The 17,519-nt window shown below is 38.3% G+C and overlaps 1 protein-coding gene across 8 annotated transcripts in view; it reads left to right on the top strand.

Moving 5' to 3' along the window:
• The window catches only part of ryr1a (ryanodine receptor 1a (skeletal)), a 72,150-nt gene that overhangs the window by 33,557 nt on the left and 21,074 nt on the right, over window positions 1-17,519 (top strand). For 2 of the 8 annotated variants that reach the window (XM_065260000.1, XM_065259995.1), the window contains exons 51-81: window positions 18-108; window positions 185-325; window positions 436-599; window positions 695-773; window positions 882-971; window positions 1,768-1,908; window positions 1,991-2,068; window positions 2,155-2,230; window positions 2,330-2,453; window positions 2,559-2,674; window positions 2,967-3,034; window positions 3,120-3,241; window positions 4,990-5,039; window positions 5,216-5,276; window positions 6,531-6,657; window positions 6,734-6,845; window positions 6,927-7,008; window positions 7,092-7,222; window positions 7,321-7,641; window positions 7,726-7,966; window positions 8,046-8,133; window positions 8,217-8,309; window positions 10,510-10,524; window positions 13,677-13,847; window positions 13,950-14,009; window positions 14,092-14,226; window positions 14,316-14,428; window positions 15,035-15,131; window positions 15,227-15,333; window positions 15,904-15,955; window positions 16,210-16,281. In XM_065260000.1, coding sequence (XP_065116072.1) covers window positions 18-108; window positions 185-325; window positions 436-599; window positions 695-773; window positions 882-971; window positions 1,768-1,908; window positions 1,991-2,068; window positions 2,155-2,230; window positions 2,330-2,453; window positions 2,559-2,674; window positions 2,967-3,034; window positions 3,120-3,241; window positions 4,990-5,039; window positions 5,216-5,276; window positions 6,531-6,657; window positions 6,734-6,845; window positions 6,927-7,008; window positions 7,092-7,222; window positions 7,321-7,641; window positions 7,726-7,966; window positions 8,046-8,133; window positions 8,217-8,309; window positions 10,510-10,524; window positions 13,677-13,847; window positions 13,950-14,009; window positions 14,092-14,226; window positions 14,316-14,428; window positions 15,035-15,131; window positions 15,227-15,333; window positions 15,904-15,955; window positions 16,210-16,281 — 3,418 coding nt within the window. Of the gene's footprint in view, window positions 1-17; window positions 109-184; window positions 326-435; window positions 600-694; window positions 774-881; window positions 972-1,767; window positions 1,909-1,990; window positions 2,069-2,154; window positions 2,231-2,329; window positions 2,454-2,558; window positions 2,675-2,966; window positions 3,035-3,119; window positions 3,242-4,989; window positions 5,040-5,215; window positions 5,277-6,530; window positions 6,658-6,733; window positions 6,846-6,926; window positions 7,009-7,091; window positions 7,223-7,320; window positions 7,642-7,725; window positions 7,967-8,045; window positions 8,134-8,216; window positions 8,310-10,509; window positions 10,525-13,676; window positions 13,848-13,949; window positions 14,010-14,091; window positions 14,227-14,315; window positions 14,429-15,034; window positions 15,132-15,226; window positions 15,334-15,903; window positions 15,956-16,209; window positions 16,300-17,519 lie in introns of all 8 variants that reach the window. The other 6 variants (XM_065259996.1, XM_065259985.1, XM_065260005.1 and 3 more) reach the window with 3 other exon arrangements.

Below are 17,519 nucleotides of genomic sequence, written 5' to 3'. Positions count from 1 at the left end.
TTTTAATATAATTACAGGTACCTCCGTCCTTCCATGCTCCAGCACCTCCTCAGGCGACTGGTGTTTGATGTGCCGATTTTGAACGAGTACGCTAAAATGCCCCTTAAGGTACTGTATGAGGTCAGTGCAATGCATTTCGAGTGTTTACTGTAGTTGTTTTCATCTGTCTGTGATTATTTTTCAGCTGCTTACTAATCATTACGAGCGGTGTTGGAAGTATTATTGCTTGCCGAACGGCTGGGCTAACTTTGGCGTATCGTCAGAGGAGGAGCTTCATCTCACCCGTAAACTCTTTTGGGGAATTTTTGAGTCCCTGGCTCACAAGGTAAGATCTCATATGCTGAAAATTACACAAAGCTTCAGCTTGTCTGCTAACAGTGACACATCATTTCGGATTTTACCGCTTCTCTGATTTTACCGCTTCTCCTTCAACAGAAATTCGACGCAGAGCTGTTTAAAATCGCCATGCCTTGCATATGTGCGATCGCTGGAGCAATTTCTCCAGATTATGTGGATGCCAGCTATTCATCCAAAACTGAGAAGAAAGCTTCTGTTGATGCCGAGGGAAACTTCGACCCCAAACCAGTGGACACCACAAAGTGAGCTTTATTTAGTTATTTAATAATGTTGTTTATCAGTTGAATAAATCAGATGTACAAAAATCTTATGGTGCTTTAATTGTTGCTTTTCGCAGTACCATCATCCCTGAGAAACTGGACGGTTTTATTAACAGATACGCAGAATACACTCATGACAAATGGGCTTTTGAAAAGGTATGTCTTGTGCTTGTTGTAAAGGTGATTCAATTATTTTCTTATAGCATTCAGTTTGCTAAATAAAAGTTTATGAAATATTTACAATTATATCTTTTAATTCTCCAGATCCAAAACAACTGGACATTTGGGGAGGTGCTGGATGAAAATGCCAAGACTCATCCCATGCTCAGACCGTACAAAACATTCTCTGAAAAGGTGAAAGAAGTCACTTATTATGTCATATAATGTATGTGACCCTACCTGTAATAACCCCGCTAAAATACATAAAACCATACTACGTAATGTAAAGAACATTCTGTGAAAATATAACCTTGATGTCTTAAAGGAAAACCCCACCATTTTTCAACATTTTACTATGTTCTTACCTCAACATAGATGAATTAATACATACCTATCTTTTTTCAATGAGTGCGCTTAATCTTTGTACAGCGCGTCGTGAATGTGTTAGCATTTAGCCTAGCCCCATTCATCCTTAGGATCCAAACAAGGATGAATTTAGAAGCCACCAAACACTTTCATGTTTTCCCTATTTAAATACTGTTACATGAGTAGTTACACAAGTAAATATGGTGCCACAAAATAAAATGTGGTGATTTTTTAAGCGGATAAAAAATTTGAACTATATTGTATGGCGGAAGAGCCCTTAGTTTGCAGCCTTAGTTTGGATCCTAGGGAATAAATGGGGCTAAGCTAAATGCTAACACATTCACGACGTGCTGTACAAAGATTAAGTGCACTCATTGAAAAAAGATAGGTATGTATTAATTCGTCTAAACTGAGGTAAGAACATAGTAAAATAATGAAAAACTGTGGTGTTTTCCTTTAAATATTGACCGAGTAAGGTGAAAATCAATATGAAATCAGTGACTGAAATCAAACTTTGATGGTCCTGATCTCGTAATTAGATTATGAGACTTTTGGATGGATTTTACTCTTATCAGTTACAGTAATGTACATTAAGTACACTTTAATTCACTGATCTCTGTATTAGGATAAAGAAATCTACCGCTGGCCCATCAAAGAGTCAGTCAAGGCCATGATTGCCTGGGAATGGACACTGGACAAAACCAGAGATGGAGACGATGATAAAACAGAGAAGAAGACGGCTCGCAAGATCTCACAAACTGCACAGGTAAGCACATATGTACAAAATGTATTAGTGCCCATATATTAGTGATAAGATTTACTCACAAATGTCTCCCTTTCTTTTGCAGGCGACCTATGATCCCAGTCATGGATACAGCCCTCAACCCATTGACATTACAGGGATGACACTGTCCCGAGAGCTTCAGGTAGGTCTAAGAGATCAATATATAATTCATGGATATGGTAATATTATGGCTAAATGTGTAGCCATTATCATCACTGTCTTTTCCAGTCCATGGCAGAGCAGCTTGCAGAGAACTATCACAACACCTGGGGACGCAAGAAAAAAATGGAGCTGCAGGCAAAAGGTTTGCAGTTACTTCTGTCTCTTCATGTAATCCCAGACTCATTTCAGTCCATCATTTTTTCTTCATTAACAATATTGTTTCTTTTGCCTTTGTAACCAGGAGGAGGAACGCATCCTTTGCTTGTGCCCTATGATACACTCACGGCCAAAGAAAAGGCGCGAGACAGAGAGAAAGCCTACGAACTGCTCAAGTTTCTACAGCTGAATGGATACGCTGTGACAAGGTGCATGACTCGATTAGTTGAAATCAATCATTAGTACAAATAATGATATACCCACAGGTCTAATTACTATACGTTTAATGTTATTCAACATCTGTGTTTATTCAGAGGGCTGAAGGATATGGAGAGCGATATTTCATCTATTGAGAAGCGGTTTGCGTACGGCTTTCTACAGAAGCTGCTAAAGTGGATGGACATTGCCCAGGAGTTCATAGCACATCTGGGTAGAATTTTTCTTCATCCGTACATGCAGCTTGGATAGTATTTATAATGACCCCGCTTTTGAAAACCACACTAAAGTCATTTTTTGTTTTCTACCTAATATAAAGAATTTTTTTGAAAATATGATCTTGATATCTTTAATATATTGACTGAGTAAGGCCATGTTAAAGATTAAAGTCATAGTGAAATTGTTATTATAACTCATCATTTGTTTTTGAGATTTTAGGCTAAATTTTGCGAACATAGTAACATTTTATTTACGTATGAATGACTGAAACGGTTTTGGTTTTACAGAGGCGGTCGTGAGCAGCGGGCGTGTGGAAAAGTCACCACATGAGCAAGAGATCAAGTTTTTTGCCAAGGTCAGGCTCTTAGATTATTCAGACTCTCATTTCCATTTAATATTATGAGGACTTTTAATAATGCATGAAATGTTTCCCTCCTCAGATTCTTCTGCCTTTAATAAATCAGTATTTTAAAAATCACTGCCTCTACTTCCTCTCCACACCGGCCAAAATCCTGGGCAGTGGCGGGCATGCCTCAAATAAAGAAAAAGAGATGATTGCAAGGTAAAATCAGTGAATGTTAAAGGGATAGTTCACCCAAAAATTGGGGCCCTATCTTGCACCCAGCGCAATTGACTTTGTCAGTGACGCATGTATAATTCGTATTTTGCACCGGCGCACAGCGGGTTTTTCCCTCCACAGACACACGTCGGCAAACTAGGGAATGAACTGGGCGGTTCAGTGCAAAAAAAGAGGCGTGTTGCAGCGCAAACAATCCCTGATGCTATTTTGCAGTTTCAAAAAACAATTGCGCCACTGACCAGAAAAAAAGTTTAAAGTCAGTGTCGCGTTGCGCGTTGTTCATTATGCTATTTTAAGGGCGCATGCTTGACCATAATGTATAGCGTGCACAACGCGCATACACTTTGCATCTAATCTATACAGATGCAACAGTTATTTTTGCAAATCATAAATTGTTACACTTAAAAATATTAATACACGAGATAAGGGAAATCATAGTGGTGAGCATTTTGGTGATAGTTTTTATTTATTGTGTGGCTGCGTTAAAAAATTCTCATGCAAATAACAATTAAAATATTTTCATAAGTTTGTTGTGTGGCTGCATTACGTTTATTTAATATAAATAATAATTCAAATATTTTCATAAGAAACCTTAATGTATAAGAACTTGATTTGTAAGTGTACATTGGGGTTGGACCTTGCTTGCGTTTCTTGGGTCCTATTTCAAAGCCCCCAAACCCTTTCAGCCGTGAGGGTGGACGCAGCGATGTCCTCTGCTGGCGTCAGGTCCTGTGTTGAGGCAGATCCACCTCCCGTTACACGGCGTGCCCGATTTATGCTGGCAAGCTTGGGATTCCCCCGTCTCCTGACATCATTGTAGCGCTTGGTGCAACGATGGGGATGCCAGCTGATGAGACTGTGGCTATTTCCTCTCACGCCTGTTTAACCGACGCTGATTTGGGCGGGTTTCTCCTATCCCCATACAAAACAACTTCTCTGTCTTTGACTGCTCTTACAAGAACGTGGGTCTCCTCGGCTGTAAACCGCTCCTGGCGTGCGCCTGGTAAATCCGTCATAATAATAGCAACCCGCCATGGAACTTGCGTCCTTGGGTTTAAAGGGAATGTTGGATGACGTTCTGATTGGTTTATTTGACGTTACGCCCAAACCACACCTATGAATACTGAACCTACTTCAGACCAACCCCTTATTGATTTGCGTCCGGCGCAAGAGTTATTTCTCACGCCGGGAAAATAGCAACAGCACCCAAGATCCGCCCACAAACTCACTTGCGCGTTGCGCTTCGCACTTGCATTTCAGATCGTTAAAATAGGGCCCAATGTCATCATTTATGTTGTTCTAAACCTGTATGAGTTTCTTTATTCTGTTGAACATAAAATTATGATAATCACACAGTTGACGGTACCCATTGACTTCCATAGTACTTGTTTATCCTACTGTGGAATTCAATAGGTACCATCAACTGTTAGCTTACCATCATTTATCAAAATATCTTCTTTTGCTTTGGACAGAATAAGGAAACTTATGCAGGTTTATAATAAAATGAGGTAGGGTAAACGATGACATAATTTTCATTTTTGTGTAAACTATCCCTTTTAACTTTGTCAGACTATAAGGCCATGGTTCTTATATTATTTGGATGTTTAAACATCAGCATCTTTCTCCCCTCTTTTCCTGCTTATTTCCATTTTGTCTCTCATTTTCTTTTCCTTTCTACTATCATTTCCTCACTATGGTTGCTTTCTTTGTATTTCCAATCTTTGATGCAGTATCTTCTGTAAGATGGCTGCCCTGGTGAGACACAGAGTGTTTCTTTTTGGTAAGAAATCTGCTTTTCTCTTAGCCTTACATTCCATTCTGTTTCTTTACTTGCTTTACTTCTGTTTTCTCCATTGCATTGTTATCTACCAGTAACAGTGTCAAGAGTTAATAAAGTGAGAAGTAAAAGCTAACTGCTGTTGAAATAATACAGTATTTCCTGTCTGTGATATGTAGGTACGGATGCACCTGCTATCGTCAACTGTCTCCATATTCTTGCACGGTCACTTGATGCAAGGTGGGTCATTCAAATAGTTATCAATATTTTAGTCTTATATGACCATGGTCTTAAAGGAGTAGTCCACTTTATAGATGGGGTCCATTGACTTACCATTGTATTTTTTTTCCTACTATAAAAAGTCAATGGACCCCATCTTTAAAGTGGACTACTCCTTTAAGGGGCTGGACACACCAAAACTTTTAAACGCGGCTAAAAACGCTTTGAGGATGCCGTTTTACAGCTGAGTGCCAGCTTTCTTCAGCTGAGCGCTTTGGTTAGCTGTGATACTTCAGCTGCGAGCCGGTTGGTTGCTGTGGTAATGTCCCGCCCCTCCTCCACTGTGATTGGGCGGCCGTGTGAGAACTGATATTGACAAGCGGAGCTTTTCTCTCAAAGTTGAAACTATTTCAACTCTCGACGCTCAGCGCCGAGCGCGGAAAAACCGCCGAGCGCCGGTTTTCAGCGCGGAAAAAACCCGCTAGCTGCTGGCTTATTTGAAAAACGCCGAGCTTCCATTGGAAACAATTGAAAACATGCGCCGGCCGCGGGCGTAAAAGTTTTGGTGTACACAACCCCTAAGGGTACATTTTTTAAATATTTTTATTAATATATAATAATTTTATAAATATATAATTAAAAAAATAATTATTTATAAATTTTGAGATAAATACACTTTTCATTAATGTATGGTTTGTTAGGATAAGAAAATATTTGGCCAACTATTTGAAAATTTGGAATCTGAGGATGCAAAAAAATTGACAAAAGTTGTCCAAAAAGTCCTTAGCACTACATCCACTTAAAAACAAAAACAAATTTGATATATCTAAAGTAGGAAATTTTCTTTATTAAATATGATTTTTACATAATATCGTAATGATTTTTGGCATAAAAGAAAAATCGATAATTTTGACCCATAAATTGTATTGTTGGCTATTGCTATAAATAATAAACAAACTAATAAACTTCTCAGTTGTTTATACCAACCGAAACAGTTGCACAAGAGCAGAGGCGTAGCAGTACGGCAGGCAAGGCATTTGATGAGGCCGAGGGCTGATCAAAGTAAACGCTTGGTTGTATTAGATGTGTAAAAATTTTATTTATAGATATATAAATAAATAAAAATTGTCAAAGGGCCCCACTGAGTCATTTTGCATTGGGCCCCCAACTAATGTAGGTTCGCCTCTGCACAAGAGTCAAAAACTTTCCCAAATATTAACTTCTTTATTGCTTTCATATATTAGTTATAGCATCTAATTGTCTTATATTGAACAGAACTGTGATGAAATCTGGGCCTGAGATTGTTAAAGCAGGGCTGCGATCTTTCTTCGAGAGCGCAGCTGATGACATCGAAAAGATGGTGGAAAACCTCAAACTCGGGAAAGTGTCCAAAGGCAATCAGGTACGAATATAGCAGCATACAGGTGAAATGTGCATTTCACTCTCCGTTATTCATTTCTATTTTTCTGATATCTCAGCCAGTAAAAGGTGTTTCTCAGAATATCAACTACACCACCACGGCTCTGCTTCCTGTCCTCACGTCACTGTTTGATCACGTCGCTCAGCATCACTTTGGAGACGATGTTATCCGTAAGGATCTTTATTAAAACTTTTCTCAACTATCATACACCACATAGTTGTGTTAACGTCTTTGTATGTTGTTTTGGTCAGTGGATGATTTGCAGATGTCCTGCTACAGAATCATGTGTAGCATCTACTCTCTTGGTACTGTAAAGACGCCGCATGCAGAGAGGTTTGTTTGAAAAAGTAACCAGCAGTATTAGTTGAGTTAGTCTGATGAGTTGTTTCTATAGTTTTCTTTTTTCTTTACATTAGACACAGACCTGCATTGGGAGAGTGCCTTGCTCATTTGGCCGCAGCCATGCCTGTGGCCTTCCTGGAGCCCCATCTTAATGAATACAACACATTTTCAGTGTACACCACCAAGACACCAAGAGAAAGAGCGAGTAAGTCATGTATATCATCTGTATATGTATTCATGTGTGTGTGTGTGTGTGTAGGTTTATATTCTTATTATTTTTAATTTAACCCCTTTTATTTACAGTCCTGGGGCTTCCCAACCATGTCAAAGAACTGTGCTTGGACATTCCCGAGCTAGATATCCTCATGAAAGAGATCGGTGATCTGGCTGAATCAGGGGCTCGCTATACAGAAATGCCACATGTGATCGAGATCACTCTGCCCATGCTATGTGACTATCTGCCCCGTTGGTGGGAACGAGGATTGGAAAACTTTCCAGAAATGGAGGGTAAGCTGTGTACAGAAGTCACCTCGGATCATCTCAACCAGCTCCTGGGAAGCATCATGAAAATAGTGGTCAACAATCTGGGAATTGATGAAGCTTCCTGGATGAAGAGGCTTGCTGGTACGAGAAGACTTATTTCTGTTACATAGCAGCAGTGCTTGGATTTTGTACTCAAACCTGATCTGTATTTTTCTCCACAACCAGTGTTCTCCCAGCCCATCGTGAGCCGAGCCAAACCTGAGATGCTTAAATCCCATTTCATCCCAACAATGGAGAAACTTAAGAAGCGAACGTCTAAAGTGGTAGCTGAGGAAGAGCATCTGCGCATGGAGGGGAAGTCTGAGGGTGATGAAGAGGAGGGGACGATTCGAGATGAGTTTGCTGTTCTCTGCAGAGACCTGTATGCTCTCTACCCACTTCTCATCCGCTATGTGGATAACAACAGGTATGATATGATTCCAGCTAAGGTATTTAGATTTCTTGCTTTGTAACTGCGTTGAATTTTAATGTTGCATGGGCTTCAGAGCAAGGTGGCTGACCTGCCGGGACCCTGATGCTGAAGAGCTGTTCCGTATGGTGGGAGAGGTCTTCATTTTCTGGTCCAAATCTCACGTATGGCATTCACATTTACACACAATATTATACATACACATGTTCAAAAATAACAGCTTTTGTATATGTACCTGTGTATGCAGAATTTCAAGCGAGAGGAGCAAAACTTTGTGGTGTCTAATGAAATAAACAACATGTCCTTTCTTACCGCTGACAGCAAGAGTAAGATGAGCAAGGTAAGGCCTTTTGTTTTGTACTGTCATACCACAGGAATATAACAATACGATAGGCTGTCGGCTTTTTCCCAACGTTTCAAATTAAATCACAGATTAATTAAAAATTTTAATTATCATGTGATCACAATGTTTCTTTAGCAAATACATTTTTGCTACTTTATATATTAATATTTTTATGATCTACATCAGTGGCAGGCGGCGACTTCTTTTTTAAGGGCGCATGATGCAAAGCTCGTCAAAACATGTTTTTAGCCCGTCATGTGTGTGGCTCGTCATGTCAAAATATGTTTTTGGCGTGTCATGTGAACCTATGTGCATCATGCGTCATGTCAAAATGTGCCTGCTGCAGACGCTTCGAAGAGGTTTATGATAAAAGGGATGCTCACTTTTGCCACACTACAAAAAATGACTTTCTTACTTAGTATTTTTGTCTTGTTTTCAGTAAAAATATAAAAAATCTTTCTTGCTGAGCAAAATTACCTAGGAAAATTTGTGCTTAAAACAAGCAAAAAAAATCTGCAAATGGAATAAGAGACATTTTCTTGAATTAAGTGTTTATGAAAAAGTAAACTTATTTCAAGAAAATTTTCCTTAAAATGTTCTTATTTCATTGGCAGATTTGTTTTCTTAAAGTTTATACATTTTGTCTAAAAACTAGACTTATTTTTCTAGGTCATTTTGCTTATCAAGAAAATACATCTTAATTTAAAAAAAACAATTTAAAATTTAAAAAAAACAAGACAAAAATACTAAGTAAGAAAGTAATTTTATTGCAGTGCAGATACTTGCTTAATCCGTACACTGCAAAAAAATATTTTCAAGAAATAATTTTTTACTTGTTTTCAGTAAAAATATCTAAAAATTCTTAAATTAAGATGCTTTTTCTTGATGAGCAAAACGGCCGAATCTAGTTTTTAGACCAAAAATATCACATTTAAGTGATTTTTGTGCATAAAACAAGCAAAAAAATCTGCCAATGGGGTAAGCAAAAAAGTCTTAAACATTTTTCTTAAACACTAAATTCAAGAATAATTTGCTTACCCCATTGGCAGATTTTTTTGCTTGTTTTATTCACAACATCACTTACATTTGATATTAAATATCTAGACTAGATATTTTTACTGAAAAAAAAAATACTAAGAATTTTTTTTCTTGAAAATAATTTTTTGCAGTGAAATTAAAAGAAATTTGCTTAACCCATTGGCATATTTTTGCTTGTTTTATGCACAAAATCACTTAAATTTGATATTTTTGGTCCAAAAACTAGACTTATTTTCTTGGGTAGTTTTGCTCATCAAAAAAAGCATCTTAATTTAAGAATTTTTAGATAAGAATTTTTTTGTTGAAAAACATTTTTGCAGTGTAATTAGAGTTTAGTGTTAAGTTAGTGTCTTGCGAGTATTTTGTGAATTTCTCTTTTATCATAAACCCTTTCCACGTGTGTGTAGCAGGCACGTATTTTGACATGACGCATGATGCACATAGGTTCACATGACGCACTGAACATATATTTTGACATGAGGAGCCACACACATGACGCACCGATCACATATTTAGAATTTGCGCCCCTCAGAAGAGAAGTCACTGGCCGTCACTGATCTACACTTTCAGAAAAAAAGGTACAAATGTTCTCACTGGGACGGTAAAAAGGTGTTAAAAAGGTCCTAATATGTATAATTTTGTTACAGATATGCACCTTTGAGGTACCAATATGCATTTTTTACGTACAAAAGAGTACTTTTCATAAAGGTGCCGGCCCAGTGACAACTTTTGTACCTTCTTTCTTATACCTTTATTTCTGAGAGTGTACCTTTAAAAATGTATTTTTCCTGAAACTATAGGATTGATTTATTTTATGAAAATTTCCCTAAATTGATCCCTAATTTAATCAGCATGGCTCTAAAGCCCTTTATTAAATTTATACCCCAAAAACTTGATATTATTAATAAACCAACAGCCAATGGTTGATAAGTTTGGCACCAAGCACTACATTCAAAGGTAAAGTGTTTTCTTTTTTAAAAACAAAATCTGGGTTTGTTTTCACTCCCTCAAAAGGACAGTCCTTTCTGCTATGTGCAAGCCTGATCAGTGTGTGTTTCGGATGAGTTTTTTTTAAATATTTAGATGACAGTGTTAATGGTGTTCTCTCTCTGAATGTCCCCTGCCATCTTTATTCATCTGGATGCTGGTGGGTTTCTAGACCGGGGACTCCGAGGTTAGCTTCTCTCTCTGCACGACTGCTGTGCTATCGCATGGCACCTCACATCTGGGGGGGCATTTCATCAACTCCCCCGACACACTGACACTCTATACACACACATTAGACATGAAAATGTGACATTTTATATGCATTGGAGAGACAAGGGTTCACTTTGTCTTGTCAGTGTGTGAGGGGGGGAGTCTGAACAGAGGCGCTTGATGAAACGATCTCTTTGTAGATTCAGGCTCATGGCACTTGATTCCATGTCCGTCGTACGCGGTTCGATCGTTTGGAGGCCTGTGCCATCACCCTGTACAGAAGTTTGCATCTGTTGAACTGTAGTTCGGATGGGGACCTTCATACATCTGTTTTTTTTCTTGGCTGAAGATTGGGGTCAATGTTATCTGTTCAGGAATTCAACTGAGACCAATTGCACAACAGATTAATTCAAATTTATTTCCCGAACCAGATTCATATAAAGGACTTTGACCTCAATCCTGGTTGATATATTAATTTAGGGGGCATTTAAGTCCATCCTGTGTGGCTACTCAATCCCACATTAACCTTACAGAATACTTACCGTATGCCCGATGGCTCACATCTCCATGTTGTTGGTCCATTTACTCTCCCCATCCTCCCCTTTTAACCCATGACCCCTAATGCAATCAAAACAAATGATTGAGGTGGGATTGTGGAAAAAGGGATTGTACTTACTTAACCAGTGAAATGTGGTATGATTAATAACTTACATAATGTACAGTAACCCATTCCCTGAAAACCTTAGTGTTGTTTAGTTTCAATAGGTTTCGAAAATGGCAAGTGGTCTACAGCTAGAAAAAACTAAAACTGCATTCATGAGATAGCTTTCAGATGTGCACCTTTATTATGCTGGAAAATGTCCATAAGCCAAGATCTAGTTCCAGACTAGTACTCTATGTTGACACACCAAATGATGAAACCCAGACCAAGGTGTTTATTTTGTCTCGAAGGATCTCTTTGATTTCTTCTGACCCTGAGGGTTGCATTTATTCACAAACAGTGTTCAAATTATGTCAAAGATTATGGGGGTCCCTAGCTGAGCCCCACCCCCCGGCCAAGCCCCCATCATTATAGGCTCGCTGTGATTTCAGAGTTAGATGTCATCCATGATCAAAGTATCCCCAAATTATCTTTAACTCAAACCCTAACCATTTTTACCCCTCAAATTAGTGTAAAATAATAGTTTGAGAAATGTTTTTTTAAAGCCCCTAATCCAATCCTAAAACTAAATCTGTCAATTCCTCCAGAAAACAGGGTGAGGTGCACTTGAGAGTTTACATTTATTTTAGACAAATCTTTTTGATTAGTTTATTGCAAAATTGGGACAAATAATGGACAGTATCGCTTTTTGGCATTAAATTTTTACATTTATGAAGTATTTAAATTTTAATTAAAACCAGGGAACCCCCCTAATTTATATTTTTGTGCTTTATAGATGGTTTCAGCAGTAACAACATAAACAAGCGGCTGTCGTGGTCCGCACGTAACTTCCGGTAAACTCCGCTAAGAATAAATAACATTCAAAAGTTCTTTATACTTTATTTATATAACAAGCAAAAAAACAACACTTAGATTACCTAGGAAACCAAAACATTTGTTATTTTCTATGAGGTATTTGTTCAAGAGATCAGTTTTGCAACTAGTCAGACCATTAAAAAAACGAAACCGGAAGTAAACTTCGGATCCAGACGTGTATCGCGTCAGCGCACGTGCATCCGATGAAACCATCTATACAGTCCCTCCAGAAAAACGCGATTATGCGATCGCATGATTCAATGCATAATCAGCCAAAGTCTGCATATTTATGCAGGGGCCGCATTTTTTAAATACGCCACACTATCGCCACATAAATTGCAGATTTCTGCTCGCAAAATATGCGGGCTTGCATGATTTAATAATCCCCGCATTTTCATAGCAAAAACTCATATATATCTTAGCAGAAATTTGAAAAATGTTGCATTTACTTCACACATGCGCAGCCATGTCACCTGTTGTCATGGGAATGTTAGGAAGTGACATAATAACGCGAGGTGAAAAGCTGCAAACAGTTTTTGCAAGTTCACGCAATTTTTGCAAGTTCCCACAATTTTGGCAAGTTCCTGCAATTTCATCGCATAAAATTCCATAAATATCCTGCACATTCCATTGCATTTTTTTAAGAAAACGTGCCGCAAGATCAAGGATCACCCCGGCCCCCCTTAATTCGAACACTGTTAATAACATAAGGAACTCCGATGCAAAACCCACTAAATGCCAACTTTGTCAAAATTTAGATAGATATTAACCAAATGCTTTTGGCACGTACACATTCATCAAATACTTTCGCTTCAGATCTGCTTAATCCCGGTTTTGGGACATTTAAAAATACCGCTTTGTTGGCAGAATCCATCAAGAGTCTGATAAAAAATGCTTTTTTACCAGAAAACATTTTAGACGGACTTAGAGGGTTTTGCATCTGAGCTGTTCATATGCACCTGACAACCTAAAATTAGTCAGAAGCAGTCATTTCCCCTTCATCTTGTATGTATGTGTGTGTTTTTGACTGTTCCTCCCCCTAATGCTGAGCATGTTTGTGACTGCACGTCCCTGCAACCGTTTTCAATGCATGGAGTGTGTGACACCTGCCGTGAGAAGGTACAGTACCAGCCCACCCTTGTGCCTGTTTTAGCAAAGATGAACCTTTTTATTGATTAATTCTTTTAAAAAATAATGCAAATTTCAGCTTCGGACCTATTATGCCTTGTCTCCCCCACTAAGCTTCACTGTTGTTGTCTATTCTGATGAAAAGCATCCCTGAACTTTTGTCCTCCCTTCCCTCTTAATGATCCCATTAATCAAAAAGCCTAATTTCTAAGGCTTTGAACTAAGATAAATTCTAATGACTTTCAGTAAAGGATGGCTTGGCCCTAAATTGTTTACTGAATAGATTTTGGTGAGGGAACAGGAAGCTTGTTTAGTGCGCTGTCATCTGCTTCTGTTTTTTCTCGATGTGCATGGAAAGTCTTTAAGCAGACTTCCATTTTGGTCCTAATGTTCAATCTTTTAGCACATCTTTCCTCTCAAACAATGGCAAAATATCACATGGTCCTTCCCCACTTATCATGCTCTGAATGTTAATGTCATCCCAGGCCGGTGGTACAGATGTGGAGCGTACCAAGAAAAAGAGGCGTGGAGATCGATATTCTGTTCAGACGTCCCTCATTGTGGCAGCTCTGAAGAAAATGCTTCCCATTGGACTCAACATGTGTTCTCCCGCAGACCAAGAACTCATTAACCTGGCTAAGACGCGCTATTCTTTGGTAGTGTGGTCAACATGTACCTTCCCTTATTGCCTACATATCTAATACGCCTAGATTACATTTTGAACTTTTGGAGTCTTTGTGTGTGGATTTATTTCACAGAAAGACACAGATGAAGAGGTCAGAGAGTTCTTGCAAAACAACCTGCACCTCCAAGGCAAAGTAAGTGACAACATCATTACAAACACAAAGACTTACGGCAATATGAATGTCTCTGAATGCTACTGTATCTCTCTCTCTCCAGGTTGATAACCCGTCTATGCGCTGGCAAATGGCGCTGTATAAGGAAATGGCGGGAAAGGCAGAAGATGCAGATGCTCCAGAGAAAGTAGTGAAAAGAGTTCAGGAGGTCTCTGCGGTCCTCTACCACATTGAAGTGGTGAGTTTTAAATCTATGATCTTTTTGTTTGTTTGGTGTGTTGTATACTGTATATGATGTCCCAAAACGTATTGTCTTTGTTTATTTAGACAGAACACCCTTTCAAGTCTAAAAAGATGGTTTGGCATAAACTGCTGTCAAAGCAGCGGCGCAGGGCAGTGGTGGCCTGTTTCAGGATGACTCCTCTGTACAACCTGCCCAGGTAACCCAGTACTGATCATAGAAGTCTGTTTCAGAGAACCAGAAATGATAGGGGGAGAATAGGTTAGCAGAAGATATTATACAGATATTATACAGCTGTTATAATACATTAAAGGGGTCATAGCATAAAAAAATATTTGGATCCCCAGTGCTTCTATCAACCTAAAAAAAGTGAAAATGAACAACCCAATAACTTTGTTTTGGTAAACCATTCTCTGCAAGCATGTGAAAAACTAATTCGTTTAGATTTTGCCTGTTTTGTGACATAAGTAACAAGTATAATTACAATAATACTTCCCCTTATCCAACCACGGCACTGCCATTTAGTGCAGAGAGAAAGAGAGAAAAAAACAATTTTTGTTGTTGAAAAGTTTTAAGTTTTAACAAACTACCATCATTGATCAGTGTTTGCATATCATCAGCTTATTTGCATTTTAAACGGCACATTTTTGCTCGCACCTACAAAGTGGCAATTTTAACATGCTATAATAAATTATCTGTGGGGTATTTTGACCTAAAACTTCACATACGTACTCTGTGGACACCAAAGACCTATTTTACATCTTAAAAAAAAATTCATAATATGACCCCTTTAATACTCTTCTAGGCATAGAGCGTCTAATATGTTTCTGGATGGATACAAGCGGAACTGGATCCAAACTGAAGGATATTCTTTTGAGGACAGAATGATCGATGACCTGTCTGTAAGTCTTCCCACTATGAGAATGATGGCTGTTGCATGTTAACATGAAACAATAATTTTATTAAATTATATTTCTATTATTTCGTAACATTGCAGAAAGCATTGGAGGAAGAGGAAGAGGAGGAAGAGGAAAAGGAGACAAAGCCAGACCCTCTTCATCAGCTCATTCTTCACTTTAGTCGCACCGCCCTTACTGAAAAGAGGTGAGTGCTCTCTCCACACCCCTGAAGGGGGTCGCACACGGACGAGAAGCGCCGTGCCGCATCGCGTCTAGGACAACTCGGAGGTATCGTACACCGGAAGTGCACAATAAATAGCGCAAGCTTAGTCAAATAGCGCCTACTTCAAAATGCAAAATATACGTTAGCAGCCAGTGTTAATCGCTAACATTTGGGACAAATATTATGTAATTTAATGTTAAACTATTTGAGTGGCGCTCTGTGGTGCGACAGGGATTTGAGCAGTGTATAGAAGTCACACGACAGACACTGCCAGGCGCCGCCGGTGTGCGTACATCCATAGAAAAGAATGTTTTCTGTTTTTAGATTCATGGTGCGACGTGGCGCGGCACTTCTCGTCCAGTGTGTGACCCCCTTAAGAGTCTCAGCGAATTACGAATAATAGATTCCTGGTGGGAGATGGACATGGTCACATGGCCATTTCCAGCCACTGTTATATAAACAGTTAGAAAAGCTATTCTATATGATAATACTCTTTATTTGATTTCTGATGTATCGTGTATGTATCACATTGTTTATGCTTTTATTTTGCAGTAAACTAGACATAGATTACTTATACATGTCATATGCTGATATCATGGCTAAGGTGAGATAATTTTTGTTAAGATTTTAGTAATTTAGTTATCTTAAAGTAATTTAGCATCGATAAAAGTTTAGTTTAAATGCTTAAAATTAATACAGTTTTATTTATATGTTTTGATTTAAGATTTATATAAATATATAATATATATAATAATATAAAGTAAATTTTTTTACATTTATTTTAAGTTTTTCTCAGTACATATTATTCCAAAGCGTTCATAATTCACCTTCTTCACTGTCCGTCTCTGTTGAACTCAGAGTTGCCACATTGGCGAAGAGAATGAAGGAGATGAGGATGAGGAGGGGGGAGAGGAAGAGATGCCCTTTGAGGTGCGACAGACAGAGATGGTATGGGTAGACCAGGGGATGGGGACAGGAAAGACACAGGAGCGCGGTAGACCTGAGTGACAACCAAACCAACCACTGCATCCATCACCATTCATCACTTACATGTCATCTGTCTCTCTGAGCTCTCGCTGTACTCTTGCCTCTCCATCTGTTTGTCTTTTTGTGTTACGTCACAATGTCTTAAATACCATATGCATGAGTTTCTCTTTACTGTAGTTTACAGCAAGCTTTGAGCCTCCTGCTAAACACAGACACTGTAAATACTTTAAAGTCTGTGTAAAGTCATTTTATACACTATTAGACAGTTTTTCCACATTTCTGTGTTCAGGGTTATTTGGGCGTGGCTAAAGTGGTGGCTCGATGATGCACTGGAGCCAGCGAGCATAGCTCCACCCCTAACACGATCCAGAGCATCTATTCAAGTTCTAGCAGTATTTTAAAGTATTTGAGAAAGTATTTTAAAGGATTTTTTATATCATTCAAATTTGGCTGGGTGGTTAATATCACAATTTTCTGTGTTGTAATATCGGACTTTACACGGACTTTAACAACTAAATAGTTTCTTGGCAAAGACATTCTGCCTTCTTTTACACCCCAAAAATAATGTTGCTATAATGTGTTTAGTAATTTAGGCTTAAAGAGTTGTGTATTTCTGCTTTTAATTTTGCAAGGGTGTGATTGGATAATGTGAAGCTGCAGCATTTAAGCATTTAATGTGCTGGAGATCTACAGAACTGCTCAACAAACCAAGAGATGACTGCGTTTTTAGATTCCTAAAGAAATTGATATCATGGTACAATTTATTCAGAAATGGTGAACAATAACTACAAATATAACTACTCATAAATGCTCATATAGCAGTTTTTCCTGGCTTTACGGGACAATTCTGTGGCTCTTCAATGTGTGCAATATAACCTGTTGCGGCTTTAAAATGTCCACTCGACTCTACAGATAGAAATTTTTGTTAATTGACATAATTGACTATGACAGCATAGTGGAGTCGAGTGACTATGCAGTTTACTTAATATAGCTATTGTGTGTTTCACGCTTTCAAACTAAATAGTATGCATCACATATATATGTTTTCTATATACTTTTCATTCTCTGTCTCATTCTACTATTCCCTTTAATTCATCCTTAAATATTAAATAGTGACTAATCAATGATTTCCACCTATACTAACTTAGTATACTGACACACAGACTACAGTGAAAGCCAGA

This window comes from Paramisgurnus dabryanus, chromosome 10 (assembly GCF_030506205.2).
Source record: "Paramisgurnus dabryanus chromosome 10, PD_genome_1.1, whole genome shotgun sequence".
Taxonomy (NCBI): Eukaryota; Metazoa; Chordata; class Actinopteri; order Cypriniformes; family Cobitidae; genus Paramisgurnus; species Paramisgurnus dabryanus.
The sequence above is the reverse complement of the archived record's forward strand: the minus strand, read 5'-3'. Positions and strand labels throughout refer to the sequence as shown.